The following is a 23,138-nucleotide window of genomic DNA, read 5'->3' on the forward strand; positions in this document are numbered from 1 at the left end:
AAATGTGGGTTGTGAATTTGCACTGAGGAAAAGTAAATATCTGTGTTGAGATCATAATTGTGAACCATGGATGTAGATATAGGCATTTTTAAAGGCACACAACACTTTAGGTATGGGGAATGTTGAATTTAGAGTCATTTGATGAGGGAGATTAATGATTTTATATCTTATTTTGTTATACAGATTAACTATTTGAATTAAGTTGTCTTGAAAAAGGCTTGCATGTCAACCGAAACGTTGACTGTTTTTAAACAATGCAATAAAGGAAGTAATTTTTTTAAGCACTTGTTAGTGCCATGAACCGGCATTATGACATGTAACAACATTTAGAGGCAGCACCCAGGCATATACTTTGAAGTTATTGAATCAGTGCATGCTGGCAGCCAATGATTACACTCACTGGATGTCACATTGTATCAGTGACTCGTCACTACATCCACGTGCTGATAAGATCCTGGGTTACTGCCTGAGTTGACTGAAATTTTAATGAGTTCCAATTTATAGAACTGGAAGGGCACCAACTGCAAATCTTGCCGTTATACAAAGTGTTTATACCCACGAAAGATCTGTATGCATTTAATGTGTAAAAATTACATTGGCCGAAACATTACATTCTGGAGCTGTTTCCCCCAAAAAATAAAAAACTAAAATCTACACAAAAGTTTATTGCAAATTATACAAGCAAATGTCAGTTAAATCAAAAATTAAACAAAAATGTTGCCATTTACATTTATTAACTACTGCTCAAAGCACAAATTTACACATACTAAACCACATCTAAGGTCACACAATGGTATTTCAGACGTTACTGGAGAATAGACAAATTTACAAGACTTTCTAACATTAATCCTTAGTATAAAAACTGTACTTATGTAAACTGTTAACAAGGAACCCAGGTGATGGCTTCCATCTCAACTAAGTCATCCATTTTGTTGCATATTTCATTTTAACTGCTCAAGGGATTGACAAGCTGGCACATTTAAAATTTGGACATTTATCTAATGCTTCCCCCCTTGTTAAATTAGCTGTTTTTGCCTGGTCCCAATTTTACTTCTACTGAATTTCAAGTTTCTAATGAGGTTAAACAAGATTGTTCCATATATCTTCCTCGTTGGAATGTTGACCAGGCAAGCTAGAGACTTGCACATGTAGGTCTAATGAGCTAATTAAGCTGCTGTGGAGAAGCTGTCTTCACAAAATTGAAAACAAGGCACACAAAGGCTCTTCATCAGCGTTTCAGATGTCATCCCAGCATCTTGAATTTCATACCTTAAAAAAATAAAAATGTTAAATATTTTTACAGTAAGCAGTCAAACAGATAGTGGCAATGTAATGAAGGCCTCATGATTTTAGTTGTAAGGTATTAGCTTTTGTGCTATATTTGTTTTTTCCCAGATGTGTTCCTGTGTTTATCTTACTAAGCCAGAGTCAATCAAATATCTGTAAGCTTCACTGGAGAAAACTAGTCTAAGGCCAATTTTACAGCCCCAACTTAAGTGTGATTTTTATGATGCAGACACATCACCAGTGTCATGATAAAAACAGTGGACCTCTACCCAGAGAGCAGAGTTGACCAGTACATCTGGAGATCTGCTTTTATCACATACTGGATAAAAATATGACAACCATGTCATATTTGGTATCAAAATGATCCATGTGGCCTAAAATCTATTAGGCTAGCTGGCAGTTAACAGTGTATATAGGAAATGTTACTGGAATAAATTCAGGATTTGCGCTACTTTAGAATGTAAGGTCATAAAATGTTGACTTTCACCCCCCTCTAATCCAGAGAGGCAGGCTTAGCAACCCAAGATGATTTGGTCATTTGTTAAAATTGCACAACTCATTTTACATGGGAAACTGCATAACCGTGAATCTGGCCATTTCCTAATTCCTTTCCCTGGAAACAGAAGACTAAGACTTTGGGTAAAGTTACAGGTTTGCTGTGTGTAAATTAACTTTTTGTAGTCCTAAGTTTTGCCTTTGTCTAATGTTGTAACCATGTTACTGAAAGAGACTAGTAATATTAATACTGTGTCTTATTTTTGCTAAACTATACTGTGGGATTTTAATTTGTTAAACTGGGTTTTCCCAATGATTTCCCATATAATAAATGGAAGGTGGTGGCAGAGTAGAGATGGTTCAGTGTGGGTACCATTAAAGTCGAGTCTTGGGCGTTTTTTTGGCCTAGAACAGACTAGAGAGTGTGTTGAACCTTGCACCCACTGAGTGGGTAGACTGCCTTGAGTGGCTAGACTGACAAATTGGTTAAGGTGGAAAGGACCAGTTAATTCTCTGTGCCCAACAAAAGACAAGTGCAGGGTTGGTTAACGTGGTTGTCACAGGCAAGTAGCCAAAAGAACCATCTAGATTATTCAGTTAATTGTCTTAAAGCCACATACAATACTAATCCAAAAATCATACAATAATCTATTAAAGGGACAGTCTAGTCAAAATTAAACTTTCATTATTCAGATAGGTCATGTAATTTTAATCAACATTCCAATTTACTTTTATCATCAAATTTGCTTTTTTCTCTTAGTATTCTTAGTTAAAACTAAACCTAGGCAGACTCGTATACTAATTTCTAAACTCTTGAGGGCTGCCTCTTATCACAGGCTTTTTAACTCTTTTCAACACAGACTAAAAGTACACGTGGGCCATATAGATTACACTGTTCAGGCACAGGGAGTTACTTAAGATTTAGCCCAAAACAATGCTAACTGTAAGACAATAGATAAACAGTCAGTCATGTGATCAGGGGGCTGGAAGAAGGTTCCTAGATACAAGGTAATCACAGAGGTAAAAAGTATATTAATATAACTGTTGGTTATGCAAAACTGGGGAATGGGTAATAAAGGGATTATCTATCTTTTAAAACAATAACAATTCTATGGTAGACTGTCCCTTTAAAGTAGTTTACTTAACCTGACAGTTAACTTAAAAAAATGGCCACTTGTTTGGCTTTTACACCATAAGTACTTACTGTAAAATCCTAAATAGTCTAAATAGTCTAAAGCTTTGACTGTTAAAGGTTTTAACGAAATATAAAATGAAAGCCTATGAAGGCTACACTAAATTTTGCACCATCAGTGGAGTTTAAAGGTTATATACCTCCCACAAAACACTTTAAACTGCATGTGTGCATCCTGTAAGGGTAGTTACTTTAAGTCCAGCATTAAAATTCAAAGTAGCAGGATTCATATATAATGTACACTTTTGCATGAATGTTCCATATTAAACAACTTTTATATAAGGAAACACAAAAGTTTTACCAGTCACTGAAGGACATGAAATTATACAGGGATGGCTTTTCAAAATCTGAAAATGCAGACTGTTCATTCAAAGATCCAGATCCCATGTTTTCAAACACTATCCAGTCTCCAACATTTAGCTCAGGAAGAAGACAGTGGTCCACAATTATGTCAAGCTCATCATAAGATGGACCCAATAGGCTGCAAGCAAAAAGTGGCTCATCTTCCTTGTATCTCTACAACAGAATTAAAAAAGGTGTAAGGTTTATTTTTTTAGTATATATACTAAAAACCCACACAAACAAGATTTGAAGATTTTCAAAACTCTTCACCAGTGCATTGCTTTTCTTTTGCAATTATTTATTTTTTTAGATGACTGAATATGAAACCAAGAGTGCTACAGGGACAAGACTATAAGTGAGGTGAATGGGGTAGTATGTTTATGCTTGTGTGGTTGGGGATAATCTTCAAAATAGGGTTTTTATCAAAATATCCCACACATACTGCATTGCATTAAAAACAGACATTGCACTGGATTAAGCAAAGACGCAGATTTCATGATAACCTACCTTATGCACTGAGGGAACAGTATTTAAATTTTCTGACAATTTACTTCCAAAAGAGCCATAAACCCCATCATTCATACAATAAATAAATGCAGGAGTATCACTGTTGTGTTTGCCTAAAAAAAAAAATATATATATATATATATGAAAAATGTACAAAAAAAACAAACCATAAAACACAAGACCATTTTATAGTGTTCATTAAAATAAATCTGTATAAGTAAATCTAGCTAGCAAAGGCAATTAAAGGGGCAGTCTAGTCAAAATTAAACTTATGATTCAGATAGGGCATAACATTTTAAACAACTTTCCAATTCACTTATCACCAATATTTGCTTTGTTCTCTTAGTATTCTTAGTTAAAAGCTAAACCTAGGTGGGCTCATGCTAATTTTAAGCTGTTAAAGGCCACCCTAGTATCTCAATGCTTTTGACAGTTTCAAAGCTAGAGGGTGTTAGTTCATGTGTGCCATACAAATAATATTGTGCTCACGCCAGTGGGGTTATTTATGAGCCAGCACTTATTTGATAAAAATGCAAGTCTGTCAAAAGAACTGAAAGGGGACAGTCTGCAGAGGCGTAGATAAGAGTAATCAGAGGTAAAAAATAGATAACATAAAAGTGTTTATGCAAAACTGGAATGGGTAAATAAAGGGATTATCTAAATTTTTAAACAATGGAGTAGACCAGGGCTCGACAAACCCAGGGAGCCACTGGGGTCCTAACTTATTGGGTTATTCTCCATAGATCTGTATAAAAATGTCTGGCTCCTAAATATTCTTACTGGCTACTAATTTTTAAAATGATTTGTCAAGCACTGGAGTAGACTCCCTTTAACTGGTTGCTTAAATGTCCAACTTGTAATTTCCTAATGGCATAACAGCACAAGAAAAAGCTTAACACAACTTTGCTATGTAAGACTAAAGGGGATTTAAGTACAAATTTGACTATGCCAACAGCTATGCTTCGATACACAACCTCAAAAAAACCCACAAGGCTCTGAGTATGTACTTTACACATCTAGAAAATGCAATCTGTAGAACTTTCAATATACCTATAACCATACATTTAGACCCTTGACCAAGTCAAGTGAAGTAATGGTGCAGTATATCTGTATACAAGTAGCTTCTAACTAGGATAGTGTTAATATTCCTTAAATTTCATAATTTTTATAGTTCTAAAGTTGGTAAGTTATACTATACTTTAAGTGCAGTAGTACCTCCAGAAGGAAGATGTTGATCATGTTCAACTACTTTCTTTGCAATGATGTTAACTGCTAGGGTAAATGCAGAAGAAACATAATAGCTTCCAGGCTCTGCAATGACTCTAATCCCAGATTCTTCAGGGAAGTATGCACCCAGCAGTGGGCTGACAGCATGATTAAGCTGCAAGATAAGAAGTTCCAGGGACAATTAAGACTACAAATTGCACAAAGCAGAATCTGCTGAAAATCTGATTGCCAAGGTTAAGCAAACCATTCATTTAACAACAAAATTTAAGGCAGGGACTGTTAGGGAAAGAATGTGGAGTAGTTATCTTAGAATGCACCACCTAGTGGAGCCAATACAATTATATTAACAACCATACTTGGAAAATGTAACTATTTTACAATTGCAAGCTTCATATGAGAACTTTTATAGTATATTTTATTGTAATTGTTAAATTACAAACTAAGCCTTTCAACATGAAAAAATATATACAAGGCTACAAATGTGGCATGAAAAATTACCTCTTCCAACTGGATTGAACTTCCTGAAAATCCTCCACCAATGTCCAACATATACATCTTAAAGCCAAGCTCTTCCTATTTGAAAATGGGGAACACAAATGATAAAAATCTGGATATGGCAGCCATATTTATTATTAGCTTCCTAGTATGCAGTTTCCTTACACTGTTCAGGTCTAAAAGTGCTGTGAGAATCCCATACTAGATCTTAAATATGTTAGTGTCTTGGAGACTCTAGAGTGCCAAGGCTTAATTTAAAGGTGCCAGTGGCTCCCTGGCACCAGCGTTAAATCAAGTCCTTAGTGTTCTGCTTGATCTTCATACCATTGATTTGTCCACAATATTTCTTATGTCAGACAAAATGCTTAGTAGTGGTTACTTGACAAGAGATTTAATCTTTATGTACCTACCGCCATATCAAACACACATCGAGCATCAGATAAAGCATGAACATATGCTTGGGATTCATTCGAAGAACTTGAAACATGAAACCTAAAATTGAAATGGTAAAAAAAAAAGTTTTTTCACCAGTAAATCTAACAAAAACTACAGTTAAACAGAGGTGCAAGCTCGCTAGTCTTAAGATTACATGCACCAATTAATTTTTTTATTTTTCAACTATAGCCCATACTACTACTATGCACAACAAGTTTTAAACATGTGGGACGCGTCTCAAAAACTATAGTTTGTATTCGCCAGTAGATTCAGGCGTTTCATTTAACAATATTGCTACCGGTAGCAGCATTATACACAAAGATCTGTGCAAATCTTTCCACATAGTGCTCCAGACACCTTCCTAGGTATCTCTTAAAAAGAATAGCATGCGAGCAAAGGAAATTTTATAACTGGGAACATTTTTTGGAAGCTTTTAAAATTGCATGTCTAAATCACACAAAAAGGCCACATTTTTGGATTTCATATCCCTTTAAAGTTTTACTGTATAACTAATATTTAACTTATCACCATAGCATGAAAAACAAGACACTTACTTTACACCAATCACTTGAACACTGAGCTCCTTAGCACATTCCAAAAGGTGCCTGCAGCTCTTCAGTGTGGTGCCAAACGTCATGTTCATCTCTTCATCTCCACCGATGCCTTCCGTTGCAATATGAAGCAAAAGCCTAAGAGAAGGGGAAGATGATTGGGGCACAGTTGGTTTACATCAGCACATGTGAAGCGTGACGTTTTTTCAGAAGTATGTTGATTAGGGTGCCAGAGCTTGAGTGCCATCCTTGGAAGAGTCAAGAACTTAGTGAGAAACATGCCTGTATAGAGAAAAAACTACCAATTAGGGCCCAACACTGGGATCCGAGTGTGGGACAGATGGAATTACAGCAAGCCATCTCTACAAACATTAGTAACTGTTTGGTGCGAGCTGTAAGGAAATTTGTTACTTTCATAAAATATAATAAAATAATGGCGTCCCAAGAACAATTAAAGGGACATTAAACACTGAGATGGTAATATAAAATGATAAATCATATATAAAAAAACTCTGCAATATTTTTTATAATTTATTTTGTCCCCTTTTCTGTAATTCCATTATGAAATGGTGAGCTTTCAGTTCGTTAGAAATGGTAGTGCATTACTTATATTCTCAGTCATTGGCAGCACACTAATGACCTATTTAGCACTCCCTTATTGGCCACAGCAAAAAATGTAATCTAAGTTACAACATGGCAGCCCCCATTAAATATTGACAAAATAAGTAAATTTTGTGTCTATAAAACAGCTAATGAAACATTAAAATACATCTACATATTATTCAGATTCTTTTCTTTGAATGCTTCATTTTATCTAGCATTTGCTTATTGTATAATGTCCTGTTAAACATTGTTTGCTGACATTACACAACAAACCTTTGTTAGGGCATCTGACCAGCTTAAATTTTAAACCATTTAAAACTCATGAACAGATATGCTTTTAAAGTGTCAACCACCCCACTCCAAAAAAAAAAGTTTAAACACAAAGTTTCCATTTTCAGGTTACAAACTACATAAAATACCAAAAATTAAAACTGCTTTCCATTCACTGGAAAACTGCCCACATATTTGGTCTAGAAATTAGCATTAACAGGCCATTAGTGTATTCTATCCCTATATGGACGACAACAAAGTACTACAAAGATCTGATCTGTATAAAAGAAAGGTTTTAGTTATCACTAAATTTGTTAGCAAAATTTACAAGGTTTTGCAGATCAATAGCAATCCAAGTAATTAACTCATTAAAGGGATAGGAAAGTCAAAATTAAACTTGCATGATTCAGATAGAGCATGTAATTTTAAGACACTTAAATTCCCTTCTATTTTGAAATGTGCTTCGTTCTTAGTATCGTGTTAAAAAAATGAATACGCACATACACTAGTGGGAGCTGCTGCCAATTGGTGACTGCACAAATTTGTCTCTTGTGATTGACTAAATGGATATTTTCAGCTTCCTGTCAGTAGTGCAATGCTGTCTATTTAGCAATGGATAAGAGAATGAAGAAAATTTTATAATAGAATTAAATTGGAAAGCTGTTTACAATTGTATGTTCTATCCGAATCAAATGAAAATTTTGGGGTTTACTATCCCTTTAACAATTGATGGAATTCATGCTTCCTTTGCTGTGACAAATTGGGATACATTTAAAATGGGCTTGTGGTTCTGTCAGAATTTAAGCTGTACAATGTTGTGGGGTAAGGTTAAATGTTACCATATGAGGGCGTCTCTTTGGAAGGAGTGGAAAAAGCAGTTTTCAGAGATATTTTACAGGTTAAAATTAGGCAAAACTACATAAATATACTGCAGTGATTTTCCTTAAACATGTATCAAGAAAGTCATGTTTTATTTTAATTGCTATTTTCAGTGATTAAAAACATTAGGAAAACTACATTAAAATCTCCGATATGTAAATTATGTATTCAGGGAATGCAGACAACTGACTGATTTCTGCCCAATATGGGAACCGTGGGACACCCTTTGGACCCATAAACCTACATGACCGTACCGTCCAATGACACGACAGTGGTAGCCTTAATGACTGATTTCCCTATCCCCTACTACCCTAAATAACGCTGAATCCAACAATACCCCCCCAAGAACTACCCTTGAACTCCACCACACGAGTAAACCAGGTACAGGGAGAGAGAGAGTCCTCTGGTGAATTAGTACGACTTCTCTTGGTTCCCGCATCTCACTTGGCAAGATATATGATCTATCATTCATCTACACCCCCACAGAAGTCTATAGTGTTTGATCATCCAGATACCCTAGTGGACTGACCCACTAACTTAGAGGCCGTCCCAGTTATATTTTTAATAAGATAAATCAAAAGAACTAGTGAAGTTCAATGAGATCCTAAATGATGGCCTCTGTAAAAACGAGGTTTTTATGAAAGCAGAGGTGTTCCGCCTCTTGAAACAAAGTTTATGTCTTAATGTTATAATGTTATGTACTCAGCTCATAATGCATAAGCTGTATGTTATCCGGATTACCTCAAATTATAAAAAAAATCTCCAATATGTAAAAGGTTTCTAACAAATGACTTTTTTCAAGGAGGACCAAGTGAAAAAACTTTAAAATGTTCAGAAGCTAGACAGTTACTTACAGTAGCCAAAGTGTAAAACACCAAGACACAAACTTACTTTGCATTAGGATGATTGCGAGCAATTTTTCTCAATTCTGTTTCATTGTCGCATGTCATGATGCTTACTCCAATTTTGGCTGCATACTTTATCTGAGAAGCTTGCTTACATGGATTGGTATATACAACATTGTCCATAGATATGCCCAAATCATAGATCAATGACATTTCATTCTGCAAAAATGAACATCAGAGGGTTACAAAATAGGCAATAGTATAAAAGTATATTCGAATACAAAAAACAAACAGCATAAAAAAAACTCTGCAAAAGATATAACCATATAAACTGTTAATTGGTACCTATCAATCACAGGCAGAAAGATAAAGACACTGAATACCTAAACGTAAAGACAAGGGAAAAAAATGCACACACACACTGAAATAGTCCATTACTCACTTTACTGGCACATGCAAATCCAGTTCCAAGAGCTGACAATATTTCAAGTACCGCTGGAGAAGAGTTACACCTCACTGTGTAAAATGGCCTTACATGTCCCATAATATTCTGCCATTCAATGTGTTTCTTCACAATTTTCCCAAGGTCAGCGACAAAGAATGCATTTTTTCCGGTCTATAAAGGACAGGAACAAAACCCACACGTTTACAAAAGTCAGTTAAAGTAAAACAGATGCTATATGTATGTTCACACTTTCAATTACATACAAGTATTCTTAAACTTTATAGCTAATCTCAAAGCTATTTAATACTTAGCAGTGCCAAGTTTGACTGCTGTCATTTTTACTTTAGGTATCTAACTTGATATATTTTAGACAAGGGTTGGAATATATATGGAACAATCAATAGTTGTATTTTTAAACGTACACAAGAGGCAGACAACGGGTCTGTCCTTATTCACATAAAAATAACATAGTACACAGCCCTAGACTTACCTGTGTATGTTCATAAATATAATTATCAATGACATATCTAGGAGTTGCTGATTCATCCAGAAGGCCAATGGAGTAATTCGCATCTTCAATAAATCCTTTCATCTCAGCCGTATTCCGCAAATCCGACAATCATAAACCAAGAAACGCTAAACAAGGGTCTGCAAGTCTTATTGGGTCCAAGAATATGCAACAAACTGTAGAAAGAGCACCAAAATAAAAATTGGTTAACATTTAGGTTTACATGATCCCATTATTTTGGCTTGAACTAATAGGGAATGGCTAAACTTAAATTTAAAGAGACAGTCCAGTCCCAAATAAACTGATTTAAATAGGACATGTAATTTTAAACTACTTTCCAATTTACTTTTATCACCAATTTTGCTTTGTTCTCTTGGTAATCTTAGTTGAAAGCTAAACCTAAGAGGTTCATAAGCTAATTCCTTAGACCTTGAAGGCCACCTCTAATCTGAAAGCATTTCCAGTTTTTCAACACTAGAGGGCATTAGTTCATGTGTTCCATATAGATAACATTGAATTTACACAAGTGAAGCTCCTAGGAGTGAGCACCGATTGGCTAAAATGAAAGTCTGTCTAAAGAACTAAAGGGGCAGTTTGCAGAGGCTTAGATACAAGAAATTACAGAGGTAAAATGTGAATTAATAGATCTTATGCAAAAATGGGGAATAGAGAATAAAGGGATTATCTACCTTTTTAAACAAAAATTCTTGTGTTGACTGTCCCTAAAATTAAATTATATGTTTCTTTGTGCATGCAAAAAAATACTGGATTCACTCCTGTAGTTGAAACAATTCTTAAAGGGATAGTCTAGTTAAAATTAAACTTTCATGATTCAGATAGAGCATGCAATTTTAAGCAATTTTCTTATTTACTCCTATTAAAAGGGACATGAAACTTTCTTTTGTGATTCAGATAGAGAAAACTATTTTAAACAACTTTTTAATTTACTTTTATCCAATTTGTTTCATTCTCTTGGTATGCTTTGAAGGTGCAGCAATGCACTGTTTCTAACTGAACACATGGGTGAGCCAATGACTAGAGAAAGATATGCAGCCACCAATCAGCAGCAATAATCTACGTTCTCTGCTGCTCCTGAACTTGCCTAGATAAAGCTTTCAGCAAAGGATAACGAGAAGGAAGTAAATTGGAAAGTTGTTTAAAATCATATTCTTTTATCCTTCGTTCTCTTGGTATCTATTTGAAAAGGCAAGAATGTAAGTTTAGTGGCCAGCCTATTTTTTGCTTAGCATCTGAGTAGCACTTGCTTGATTGGTGGTTAATTTTGGACACCTATAAGCAAGCACAAGCCAGGTTCTGCACCAAAAATGGGCCGGCTCCTAATCTTTCATTCTTGCTTTTTCAAATAAAGATACCAAGAAAACAAAACGTGATAATAGGAGTAAATTAGAAAGTCACTTAAAAATTGCATGCTCCACCTGAATCACAAAAGAAAAAAATTGGGTTCAGTGTCCCTTTAAGGCTTTTACTCCACACTTCCCATTTGAATAAACAGATCCTGAATGTTGGCGATATTTTAGATTGAGTTTAATTAATCGGTTGTACTGAAGATGCACTTTTAACTTAAATTTTAATGTAGGGCTGAAATTCAAATACCTTGTGCTCTGGCCACAAAACTCAAGTGTTCTCCAATCGGCGCTCTAGCTACAAAAACAAATGTTTAAGTGCCGTATGGAGAACAGTTCAAACAGATAAAATATATATATTTTTTTTAGTGGGCAGCCAAGCACAGAGTATTTAAATTTCAAATGCCATCTAAAACATTGGCAACATTCTGGATCTGTTTATATAAAGGGGACAGTTTATCACTTTAACAACCAAGAATTGTCTGTCAGTTGATTCCAGTACCAGCTGCTCCTTTTCTGCCCTGAAGAGCTTTCCCAGAAGAAATACTGGACTATTGAATTTTCATTAAACATAATTCGAGTGACCACATTAGCAATATCAGACACAAAAATATTTTTTTATGATTGACTAATCTACTATAGTAAAAAATATTAAATTGTTGGGCTGATTTTGGTTGTAAATGCATTCCAAACAATTTCACAGATGGTATGTTAATTATTTGCAAGACTGGAGAAAATTAAGGTAATTGCAAGCTGTTTTATGTCCATTTAGGTTTAATTGTAGACACCTCTGAGCAGATGTTTTGGATTGTATAAGTTAACTTCTAGATTGCAACAGTTGAGAAAGTGCTTTAAAAGAAACTGACAGATTGGGATAGAAACATAACCTTGTACACATACTGAAGTGTATAAAGTTAGTGTTACAATTCATGTTTCCCCTAAGTACACTTTACGACTATCAGAAAAATGTGACTTCTATTAAATTTTTCTTCATTCTCTTGCTACATTTAGCCACCAATAAAGCAGGCGCTATCCAGGGTGTTGAACCAAAAATTGGCCTGCTCCAAAGCTATGCTGTCAGCTAGGAACGCAACATGAAGGAGAAGGTGTGACGCAGCTACTACAACACTGTACTCTAGCCAAAGTACCATGTGACAAAGTAACTACGTCCATTAGGCTTAAGGGGTTAAAGTGATGTAAGTGTCAAATTGGTATAATCAGATCCGGAATGGAAAAGATATTTTAGAATTCCTATTTAGATTAACAAAAACTGAATTCCTATTTAATTAACACGAGTTGTAATTAAAAGCTACTTACATGGACAAGTTAGGAGATGGAACCTCCTATCATCAGCTAGGCTGCCAAGGTGGCTCCGCGTTGAAGTCAAACTGCTCTCTATAGAGTGCTTTTCCTAGCCCTGCTGGATAGTTGTATACTTTGACAGAAAATCCGCCCTAAAATAAAACAGAAAAAAGAATTGAGGAAAAAAAAAAAGCACAAGTATAATTAACAAACCAGACAGTGGAAGTTTTGCAACTCCCTCAAACAAGTTTAAAAAAAAAAAAAGACATTAAAATCTAAATTAAACTATCCCAATAGAAAATGATTTTAACCCTTAAATTCAATTACCAAATTTACCTTTTTCCCATGGTAACCTTAGCTGAAAAGCACATGTACATATACTCTGCAAAAGCAATGCAGTAAAGGGAGATAGCTGGTGATTGGCGTTTACACACTTGTCTCATTGCTCACCAGATGTGATCAGCTAGCTCCCAGTAGTGCATTGCTGGACTAGAGTTCACTTTAGTTGTGTTTCATCCCTATGCAGGGGTTAAACATATATACACAATCAATAGTGCAATACATTTCTCTAACTTATGTTGCAAATATCGCCTCTTCTGAAAAATAAAGTTCACCCTCACGTGTTTTCTATAAACCTAAGCCAGAGACTGAAAACACAGGAGTGCGTGCTTTTAACCAATTACAAAGTTGTAAGCTGAATGATAGTGTACCTTCATATCTGAGAAGAATCTTGCAATAAATAATGCAACGATTTTTTCAAATTAGCATATTATTGTGGGTTTTTTCTTTACGTAGATGTCACTGTCCCCCAGAACACACACATACCTAACAACGTTTGACAAACTGACATAAGTAAAGGTTTTACTTCAAGTGCTCTAATTACACTGCAAAAAAAATTCTTCAGCATGTAATATAAAACGTGCATAATTAAGACGCATAGAAAGTTGAAACTTTTGCAGTGTAAATTGGAAAGCAGACACCAACCTATTTTGTATTTTCTAATGACATAGGAGGCTTTTGAGAAATGTTGGGGACAATTTAATATTTACAAAGACTGCTTGTACAATCCAATCAGATTTTCTCTCGTCTTTCCAGCAACAGAATGTATACACAATCCAGTAAATAAGCAATCTACTTTAAGCATACACTGATTTTACAAACTTTGTCAGCAGTTCAAAAAATAAGTGCCCAATGTAAATTATTCTAGATCAGGTGACTCAAATATAGCATACAACAGCTTTATGCTACACTAATACAGCCAGAATATACCCTTTTCATAAATCACATATTAAACTAGAAGATTGTTACTAAAGCTTAACAGTAACAGCATACAGAATAGTGAGCTAAACTTGGTAAATATGGCATTAAATATATTACTGCATACAACATTAGAAAATTTAAGGAGGGCTACATTACACAAAAATTACTAACTGCATAAAGAAAAAAAAGCATTGCCATCCTATAATCTGACAACCCATAAACCAGTGCCAGATAAACCTTTAACTGTTAATATTGAAACAAAAACTAGAATTACGAATTAAAACAGAAATGTAACAAAGCTTACAACACAAAACAGTTGCTACTGTGTACGCACTTTGTTACCTCAGATATAACCGGTACAAAACTGAGTCCAATCCTTTATAAGACATCCTGGCAGATACCGTTCTAAGTGCTAGATGGTAATAACCTAACTTTCTAACAGAAACTTGTAAGGGAAACCCAAGAAGAGCATGTTATGCATTGTTCAGTCAATGACAGGAAGAAAAAAAAAAAAACTAGATTGGGCCAGTCAATACCGGAAAAACCATCCCCTCCCACCACTCCCTCCATCTGCGCACTGTTACCACCAACAGTATTCACAACAGTTGTGACACAAGAAGTCTACTGAGCAGGTGGCCTACACCAGGCATGACTTTGGTAGATAGTCCTGTGTAGGCTTAATTATAAATAAGCCCTTATCTGCCTAAAGAAGCAGAGGGCAAGCAAGAAGTATATAAACCAAAGCAGTAAGATCTCGTAGAGTAAGTAATTCTACAACAACATACTGCTTTGGCTCTTATTTTAGTTGAATCTGTATTTTTCAGTCAAGACTGAATTATTCACGTCACCATGGCAAATAGCTACTTTATTCTAAAATAAAGACTGGCGCTTCAATATACATTGCGCACATCTGCCTACCAAATGCATTACATTTAGCAACAATGCATTATAACAGCCCAGCAACTGGTTACTAGCTTATACAATGCCTAAATACACTGCACTAGTCTCGCTATACCTGCATGGGGTGTAACAATTAAAAAGATTATGTAATACTTTAGGGGTTCATACTTATTTGGTTCAGTCCACTTAAATATTACAATTTTCAGTCCCACCACATGACTAATTTCTTCTAAATCTTTAGATCGCTTTTATGACCAGTACTCAAAAACAGTCGACTTGAACATTTCCATTGCTTAAAAAGCTATTACCCATTCCCCAGTTTTGCATAACCAACACGTTTATATTAATATACTTATTACCTATTTGACTATCTTGTATCTAAGCCTCTGCAGACTGCCCCTTCCGTTCTTTTGACAGACTTGCATTTTAGCAAACCAGTGCTGACTAAAATAACTCCACATGAGTGAGCATAATGGTATCTAAATGGCACACATGAACTAGCGCTGTCTGTGAAAAACTATCAAAACGCACCGAGATAAGAGACGACATTTAAGGGCGTAGAAATCAGTTTGGGCCTACTGAGGTTTAACTTTTAACAAATAACAAGAGAACGCAAATTTGGAAAGTTGTTTAAAATGCCATACCCTATCTGAACCATGAAAGGGTTATTTTGACTTGACTGTCCCTTTAAGTATCAAAATATTCAGTATAGGTGGTACAACAAACAGCCATTTTAAATCACAAAATAAAGGTAAATTAGCTATTTGTGAAAATTTTAAGCAACTTTCTAATTTACTCCTATTAATTTCTTTGTCCTCTTGCTATCTTTATATAAAAAGCAGGAATGTTATGCATAGGAGGTTGAGAACCTGGGTTATGCTTGCTTATTGGTTTACTAAATGTCAGCCACTAATAAGTAATTTTGCGCTGGCGTGCAATCCCGCCCCCTGCCCGCGCACAGCCAATCACGCACGGGTAGGAGCTGTCAATCTCCTCGGTCGTGGCAAAAAGCTTAGGGAAGCAGTCTGGTGACCGCTGCTTGATAAATTACAGCGAGCAAGTTCTTATGAGAACTTGCAGCCGTAAGGGCTTGATAAATCGAGCCCTTAGTGTCCCATGAAAGGGTTATTTTGACTTGACTGTCCCTTTCAGTATAGGTGGTACAACAGGCAAACAGCCATTTAAAATCACAAAATAAAGGTAATTTAGCTATTTGTGAACAATGTAATACACACCAGCAGGCAAAATGACTCATTAGGAAAACATTAAAAGGGAGACAAGTTAGTTCACTGTCCCTTTAGAGTCCAAGACTTGTCAACAAAACCTAGAGAAAACTAAACAAGTATATTAAACAAGACACAAAAGGCTGCTTTGCATTCAATATTAAGGCTTAAACGATCTAAAGGGACACTGAACACAATTTTTTTCTTCTGAGATTCAGACAGAGCATGCAATTTTAAGCAACTTTCTAATTTACTCTTATCAATTTTCCTTCATTCTCTTTAAAAAGCCAGCATTGCACAGTGAAAGAACCAAAAACGAACTGACACCGACAGCGCCTGCAAGAAGTTTTCAAATGGCTTAAAAAGTAACACATTTTACTTTAAAGGGACACTAAACCCAATGTTTTTTTCTTTCATGATTCAGATAGAGCATGCAATTTTAAGCAACTTTCTAATTTACACCTATTGTCAATTTTCTTCGTTCTCTCGCTATCTTTATTTGAAAAAGAACACATCTAAGCTTTTTGTTCAGAACTCTGGACAGCAATTTTTTTATCGGTGGATGAATTTATCCACCAATCAGCAAGAACCACCCAGGTTGTTCACCAAAAACGGGTCGGCATCTAAATTTAACATTCTTGCATTTCAAATAAAGATACCAAGAGAATGAAGAAAATTTGATAATAGGAGTAAATTAAGTTGCTTAAAATGTTGTGCTCTCTGAATCACGAAAGAAAATTTGGGTTCAGTGTCCCTTTAAGCAACTTTCTTATTTACTCCTATTAATTTTCTTTGTTCTCTTGCTATCTTTATTTAAAAAGCAGGAATGTGATGCATAGGAGCCGGCCCATTTTTGGTTGAGAACCTGGGTTATGTTTGCTTATTGGTTTGCTAAATGTCAGCCACCAATAAGCAAGTGCAATCCATAGTGCTGAACCTAAAATGGGCTGGCTGTTAATATTTACATTCCTGCTTTTTAAATAAAGACAGCAAGAGAAAAAAAAGAATAGGAGTAAATTAGACAGTGGCTTAAAATTTCATGCTGTTTCTGAATGAATATTGAAAGAAAAAAAGTATGTTAAGTATCCCTTTAAATACATTAAAAACCTGATGGATTTTAAAACTAAATTCTAAACTAGACTACTAACTTAAACACTTTTTCAAATAAGCTTTTAGTCAAACTTTTTCATGCAGTAAGTCACAAACAAAACACCACAACCAGACCTGTAAAAAAAGTGATAAAAATAAATAAAATTGACTGGATACAGAAGAAAGTTATGTAAAACTGGATCTGGCTTAAAGGGACACAACCTAATTTTTTTCTTTTGTGATTCAGATAGAGCATGGGATTTTAAGCAACTTTGTAATTTACTACTAATAAACTTTCTTCGTTTTCTTGCTATTTTGATTTGAAAAGGAAGGCATCTAAGCTTTTTTATTAGTTCAGGACAGCACTTTATTGGTGGATGAATTTATTCACCAATCAGCAAGAACCACCCAGGTTGTTCACCAAAAAATGGGCCGGCATCTAAGCTTACATTTCAAATAAAGATACCAAGAGAATGAAAAACAATTATAATAGGAGTAAATTAGAAAGTTACTTAAAATGTCATGCTTTATCTGAATCACAAAAGAAAAAAAATTGGGTTCAGTGTCCCTTCAACACCTATGTCAATCATATACGGCTTAGACATTGATGGGTTTAACCCTAAGACAATAACTTGTAAGGTGAAAATGACCCACAAGGTATATAAACTGAGAAAAGGCTGTGCTAGCAAAAGATAATAGCAGTATATTCAGTTAAAACACTCCTAAATAAGAACTTGTCATATGTAATGCTGCTGATTTGGTAACTACTTAATTTGCAACATATTTCAGACACATTTTTACTCAAATTTGAGATTCACTTAAAGGGACATGAAACCCAATTTTTTTCTTTCATGATTTAGAAAGAGCATACAATTATAAACAACTTTCTAATTTACTTCTATTATCTAATTTGGTTCATTTTCTTGATATTCTTGGCTGAAAAGCATATCTAGATATGCTTAGTAGCTGCACATAGATGCCTCCTGTGATTGGTTCACTGTGTGCATTGCTATTTCTTCATTAAAGTATATCTAAAGAATGAAGCAAATTAGGTAATAGAAGTAAATTGGAATGTTGTTTAAAATTGTATTCTCTACCTTAATCATAAAAGAAAATGTTTGGGTATAGTGTCCCTTTAAACTATGATAATATATTGGTGTCTTGTCCCAAATTAAACAAAACGTGGGGCATAGCTACCCGTTCATGGCAATCATTTTAGACCAACTTTCAGCCATTGCTAACATTTTACTACCACTCCTGAGATTCATGCGACAAGGTAACACTATTCACTCAGCACCAGTCATTTGAATAGGTTTTCTCTTACAGGAAATAAGACGTTTCCATTGACTCTAGGAATGAGCTATCCCAGAGTGACCACATGTTTAGCGCTTTACGCTAATTTCAAACCCAAGAAACGCCCCCTCCTCTCCCTAATACCACCCACTCAAATATTCGCCTTGTGATGCTTTTCCTTCCTCACCAGCAACCAAAGGGTCAACCTATATTCGCGACAAACCTGCCGCCATCACAAGGCCGATTAGCGTCCTCAGACTGCCACAGACTACAGCGCGTCTGTCACGCGCAATGGTGAAACACGCGAGGTTTCTACCACATAATAAAATCCAGTTTTGTATTCATATATATTTACATTGCGTATTGAGTGCATCGGTTTACCACAGGCGATAGCCAATACATTATTTTGTTTCCATAAATGAAACCCGCCTGCCCGCGGTTATTTATGCCCTCTCCCTTCCGCTACGGCCAAAATCATAGGTCTCCGGTAACTTACGTGAGGTAACGGCCCAAAGGATTTGGGAAATCGTCTTCTCTTTTTTGGCGGAATTTTTAAAGAGTGGTGGGGGAACCCAAAGCAGAAATGATGGAGGCTTTTTTTGCCATAAGCTCAAGGGGAGACGCTGGCTGGAACTGACGCAGTATCGTCCTTCGTGCGTTTCTCGTCTTTAACCATGAAAAGGGGGTAGAGCAGGATCCGGCGGGGTTGAGCGCGCTATGCTTGCGTGTATATGGAGGTGAAGTCAGACAGGATTAAGCCAGCTGAGGCTGGCTGTGAGCTGGCTGCTTATATAGAATTTAGTAAATGGGCGGAGTTAATTTCAAATACGTCATAAAAAAGGCGTGTCAAGTGTGCTTCATGCCAAAGTTTTCTGTTGAGTGACAGCTAGATTTTTGTGCGAGGCTGTCATCTTTGTTACTGGCAAAAGGCTGTTATCTCAACGTGTTGTAAATGCTTCAGTGGAAAATATGACACTACATCATTTTTTTTTAACTTTTATTAAGTCCAGTCCAAGTTTCACCATTTCCCCGCCAGAGTATAGCTATAATTAATGTAAAAAAAAAAAAAAAAAACTGTGTCAGAGTTTAGTCCCCAATTTGAAGGGACATGAAATCCAATTTTTTTTTTCTTTCATGATTTAGAAAGAGCATACAATTTTAAACAACTTTCCAATTTACTTTAATTATCTAATTTGCTTCATTTTCTTGATATCCTCTGTTGAAATGCATATCTAGATAGGCTCAGTAGCTGGTGATTGGTGGCTGTAAATAAATGCCTCCTGTGATTGGCATTACCCATGCGCATTGCTATTTCTTCAACAAGGGATATCTAAAGAATGAAGCAAATTAGATAATAGAAGTAAATCGGAAAGTTGTTTAAAATTCGTATTCTCTATCTGAACCATGAAAGAAAAAATGTGGGTTTCATGTTCCTTTAAATGGACATTAAACACTAAATAAATGCTAGATAGATGCATTCAAAGAAAAGATTAGTCTGAGAATAACATGCAGATGTATTTTTTAAAGTTTCATTAGTTGATTAAATAGTGACAGTGTCTATAAAACAATGGAAGTGCCATGTTGTAACTTAGGTTATCTTCTCTGTTGTGGCCAATTAGGGACAGTTATAAATAGGTCAGAGTGTGTAGCCAATGGCAGTGTGGAATATATCTGTGTTCTGCACTTCCATTTCTAACAGGAACTGAAAAGCTCACAATTTCAAAATGGAATTACAGGAAAAGGGGACAAAATAAATAAATTCAAGTATATTGCAGTTTTTTATATAAACGATTTATCATTTTATATGACCATCTCAAAGTGTTTAATGTCCCTTTAACATATAGGAAATCTCACATTAAAGAATGCACATATTATATATATATATATATATATATATATATATATATATATATATATATATATATATATATATATATATATATATATATATTTATAGGGACACTCAATCAAAATTAAAATTTCATTATTCAGATAGAGCATGCCATTTTAGACAACTTTCCAATTTACTTCCATTAACAAAATGTGCACAGTCTTTTTATATTTACACTTTTCGAGTCACCAGCTCCTACTGAGCATGTGCAAGAATAAGTGTGTATGCATTTGTGAATGGCTGATGGCTGTCACATGGTATGTGTATGCATTTGTTATTGGCTAACGACTGTCACATGGTATAGGGGGAGTGGAAAAAGACATAACTTTTAAAATTGCCAGAAAAAAAATCTACTACTCATTTGAAGTTCAGACTAAGTGCTATTGCATTGTCTTGTTATCTTGCAATTGTTGATTTGCACTTGGTACAGTGGATGTATTTAATTTTAATTTTACTCTCAATTCTTTTTTAAAACTCGATTGAGAAATTAAACCCTATCAGTAACCTAAGTTTTTTGTCTTTTAATTTCCTAAGTTTATTTAAATAACCGTGTGTGCTCTTTTACATACACCTGAGTTTGTGTCAGTGCCTAGTTGGTCTGCTGCTCAAAAACTGATTTACTTCAGGTTAGGAAATCCTTAGAATCTGACCCGTCAGTGAGATTTGAGTACTGAAGTTGAGCAGCACTGCTATGAAGTGCCATATAACGCGTTTTATATTACTACTGTGAACAAGTGTCACAAAAGCTGGTGCCAGATAAAAATGTGACTGTAAAATCCTTATAAACTATAGGGTCAATCAAAAACCTTTGGAAAAACATATTATAATATGTGTCTACAAAATCCCCCATAGACTTAAAGGGACACTGAACCCAATTTTTTTCTTTCATGATTCAGATAGGGCATGCAATTTTAAGCAACTTTCAAATTTACTCCTATTATTAATTTTTCTTCGTTCTCTGGCTATCTTTATTTGAAAAAGAAGGCATCTAAGCTATTTTTTTAGTTCAGCACACTGGAAAGCACAAGTTTATTGGTGAGTGAATTTATCCACCAATCAGCCAGAACTACCCAGGTTGTTCACCAAAAATGGGCCGGCATCTAAACTTATATTCTTGCATTTCAAATAAAGATACCAAGAGAATGAAGAAAATTTGATAATAGGAGTAAATTAGAAAGTTGCTTGAAATTGCATGCTCTATCTGAATCACAAAAGAAAAAAAAATTGGGTTCAGTGTCCCTTTAAATGGTGTTTTCTGCTAAAAAACATAGCATCATTTTTTTCTAAAGGAATGTGATTGACCACTATGTATGAAATAGACATGAAAAGGAGCTACCATAAAAGTTACTTTGCTCATTATGCACTAAAATGAAAACAAATTTCAATGTAAGAGGGCAGCGTTAATTGACTATTTAAATCAGTGTTTTTATATTTTTATTTTTTATTAAATGAACATTATCAAATTATGACTCTATGCTAATCCATATATAACTAAAAATGTAATGTCAGTATCAATCTTGAACAATTATATCTTGACAGTCAAACAATTTCAATATTCATCAATACATACGTTTTCAACATTTTGTCTTTTTTTACATTGAAAGGGAACAAAAGCAAATTTGATGATAAAAGTAAATTAGGAAGGTGTTTAAAATGACATTCCCTATCTAAATCATGAAAGTTTATTTTTGACTAGACTGTCCCTTTAACTGTAGCAAGAGAGAAAGAAGGAAATGGTGTGGCAAATGGTGTCAGCTAAGTAATGAGAAGAGTGTAACAGAATATGGAGAACTTGCAAATCAGAGACAGTAGTGTGAAAAAAGTGTTCATGTCTTCATCGCAGTTAGATCAATTAAGACAGCTACAGCTGATCATAATTAAAGGATGTGTAGGCTCTCCGGAGAGCACAGCCCTCTAATCCTTCTGTCTCAGTCTGCTTATCCCTGTCTTATCTTTATTTATTATACTGCCTGCATAACTCTGTGGAATCTCTTGAAGCTTTGCAAACAATAACAGCAACAATAATTTAAATAATATTTGAAGCAGGGAGGGTGTAAATGACATCTTTTGCCGAGTTAACAAGTGAAAGAAAAAAATGTTATACAGGTGCAAATCCCCAAACCAGGAATTTCAAAATCCAGAATTATTCTGAAACCCAGACTTTTTTAAATTAATACTTTCAAAAAAATATATATATTAAAAATTACAACTTTCCCCTGACAGTAAATTGCAGTCTTCTCTGCCTGTGTAAAATCTTTTTTTATCCAAATATAAAGAATATTCCAGCCTCCAATTTCTTTAAAAGACCTTTATTTCATATTTATTATATTTATATTTGGATTGACTGGGACCTGGCAAGTCCTTTATTCCGTGCCCCACTATTGCTGCCCAAACCCTAACCTAAAAATAAAACTCCCCCAATAAACCCTTAAAAAAACACTAATTCCTGAAGATCCACTTACAGTTTTGAAGAGCCGACATCCATCCTCAACGAATCCGGGAGAAGTCCTCAATGAAGTGGCAAGAAGTCCTCAACGAAGCCGGGAGTAGTCTTCATCCAAGCCGGGAGAAGTGGTCCTCCAGACGGGCAGAAGTCTTCATCCAGACGGCATCTTCTATCTTCATCCATCCAATGCGGAGCGGGTCCATCTTCAAGATATCCGGCGCGGAGCATCCTCTTCTTCTGACAACTACCCGACGAATGAAGGTTCCTTTAAGTGACGTCATCCAAGATG

The 23,138-nt window shown here is 35.2% G+C and overlaps 1 protein-coding gene across 3 annotated transcripts; it reads right to left on the reverse strand.

Moving 5' to 3' along the window:
- Positions 1 to 645: 645 nt before the first annotated feature.
- On the reverse strand, positions 646 to 19,281 carry AZIN1 (antizyme inhibitor 1). 3 transcript variants are annotated; one of them, XM_053715261.1, is made up of 12 exons: positions 19,009 to 19,281; positions 12,763 to 12,899; positions 10,064 to 10,257; positions 9,571 to 9,744; positions 9,175 to 9,347; positions 6,535 to 6,669; positions 5,956 to 6,037; positions 5,549 to 5,623; positions 5,039 to 5,204; positions 3,824 to 3,936; positions 3,276 to 3,490; positions 646 to 1,269 (listed from the first exon to the last, which is right to left on the reverse strand). In XM_053715261.1, exons 3-12 carry the CDS (start codon positions 10,163 to 10,165, stop codon positions 1,167 to 1,169), a joined length of 1,338 nt encoding a protein of 445 aa, XP_053571236.1. In that variant the 5' UTR covers positions 10,166 to 10,257; positions 12,763 to 12,899; positions 19,009 to 19,281; the 3' UTR covers positions 646 to 1,166. The 3 variants fall into 3 exon arrangements, with proteins under 3 accessions (XP_053571236.1, XP_053571237.1, XP_053571238.1); XM_053715262.1 differs by lacking the exon at positions 19,009 to 19,281 and adding an exon at positions 14,350 to 14,491; XM_053715263.1 differs by lacking the exon at positions 19,009 to 19,281 and adding an exon at positions 14,342 to 14,480.
- Between the last annotated feature and the right edge of the window lie 3,857 nt (positions 19,282 to 23,138).

Source organism: Bombina bombina, chromosome 5, assembly GCF_027579735.1.
Source record: "Bombina bombina isolate aBomBom1 chromosome 5, aBomBom1.pri, whole genome shotgun sequence".
Classification (NCBI taxonomy): domain Eukaryota; kingdom Metazoa; phylum Chordata; class Amphibia; order Anura; family Bombinatoridae; genus Bombina; species Bombina bombina.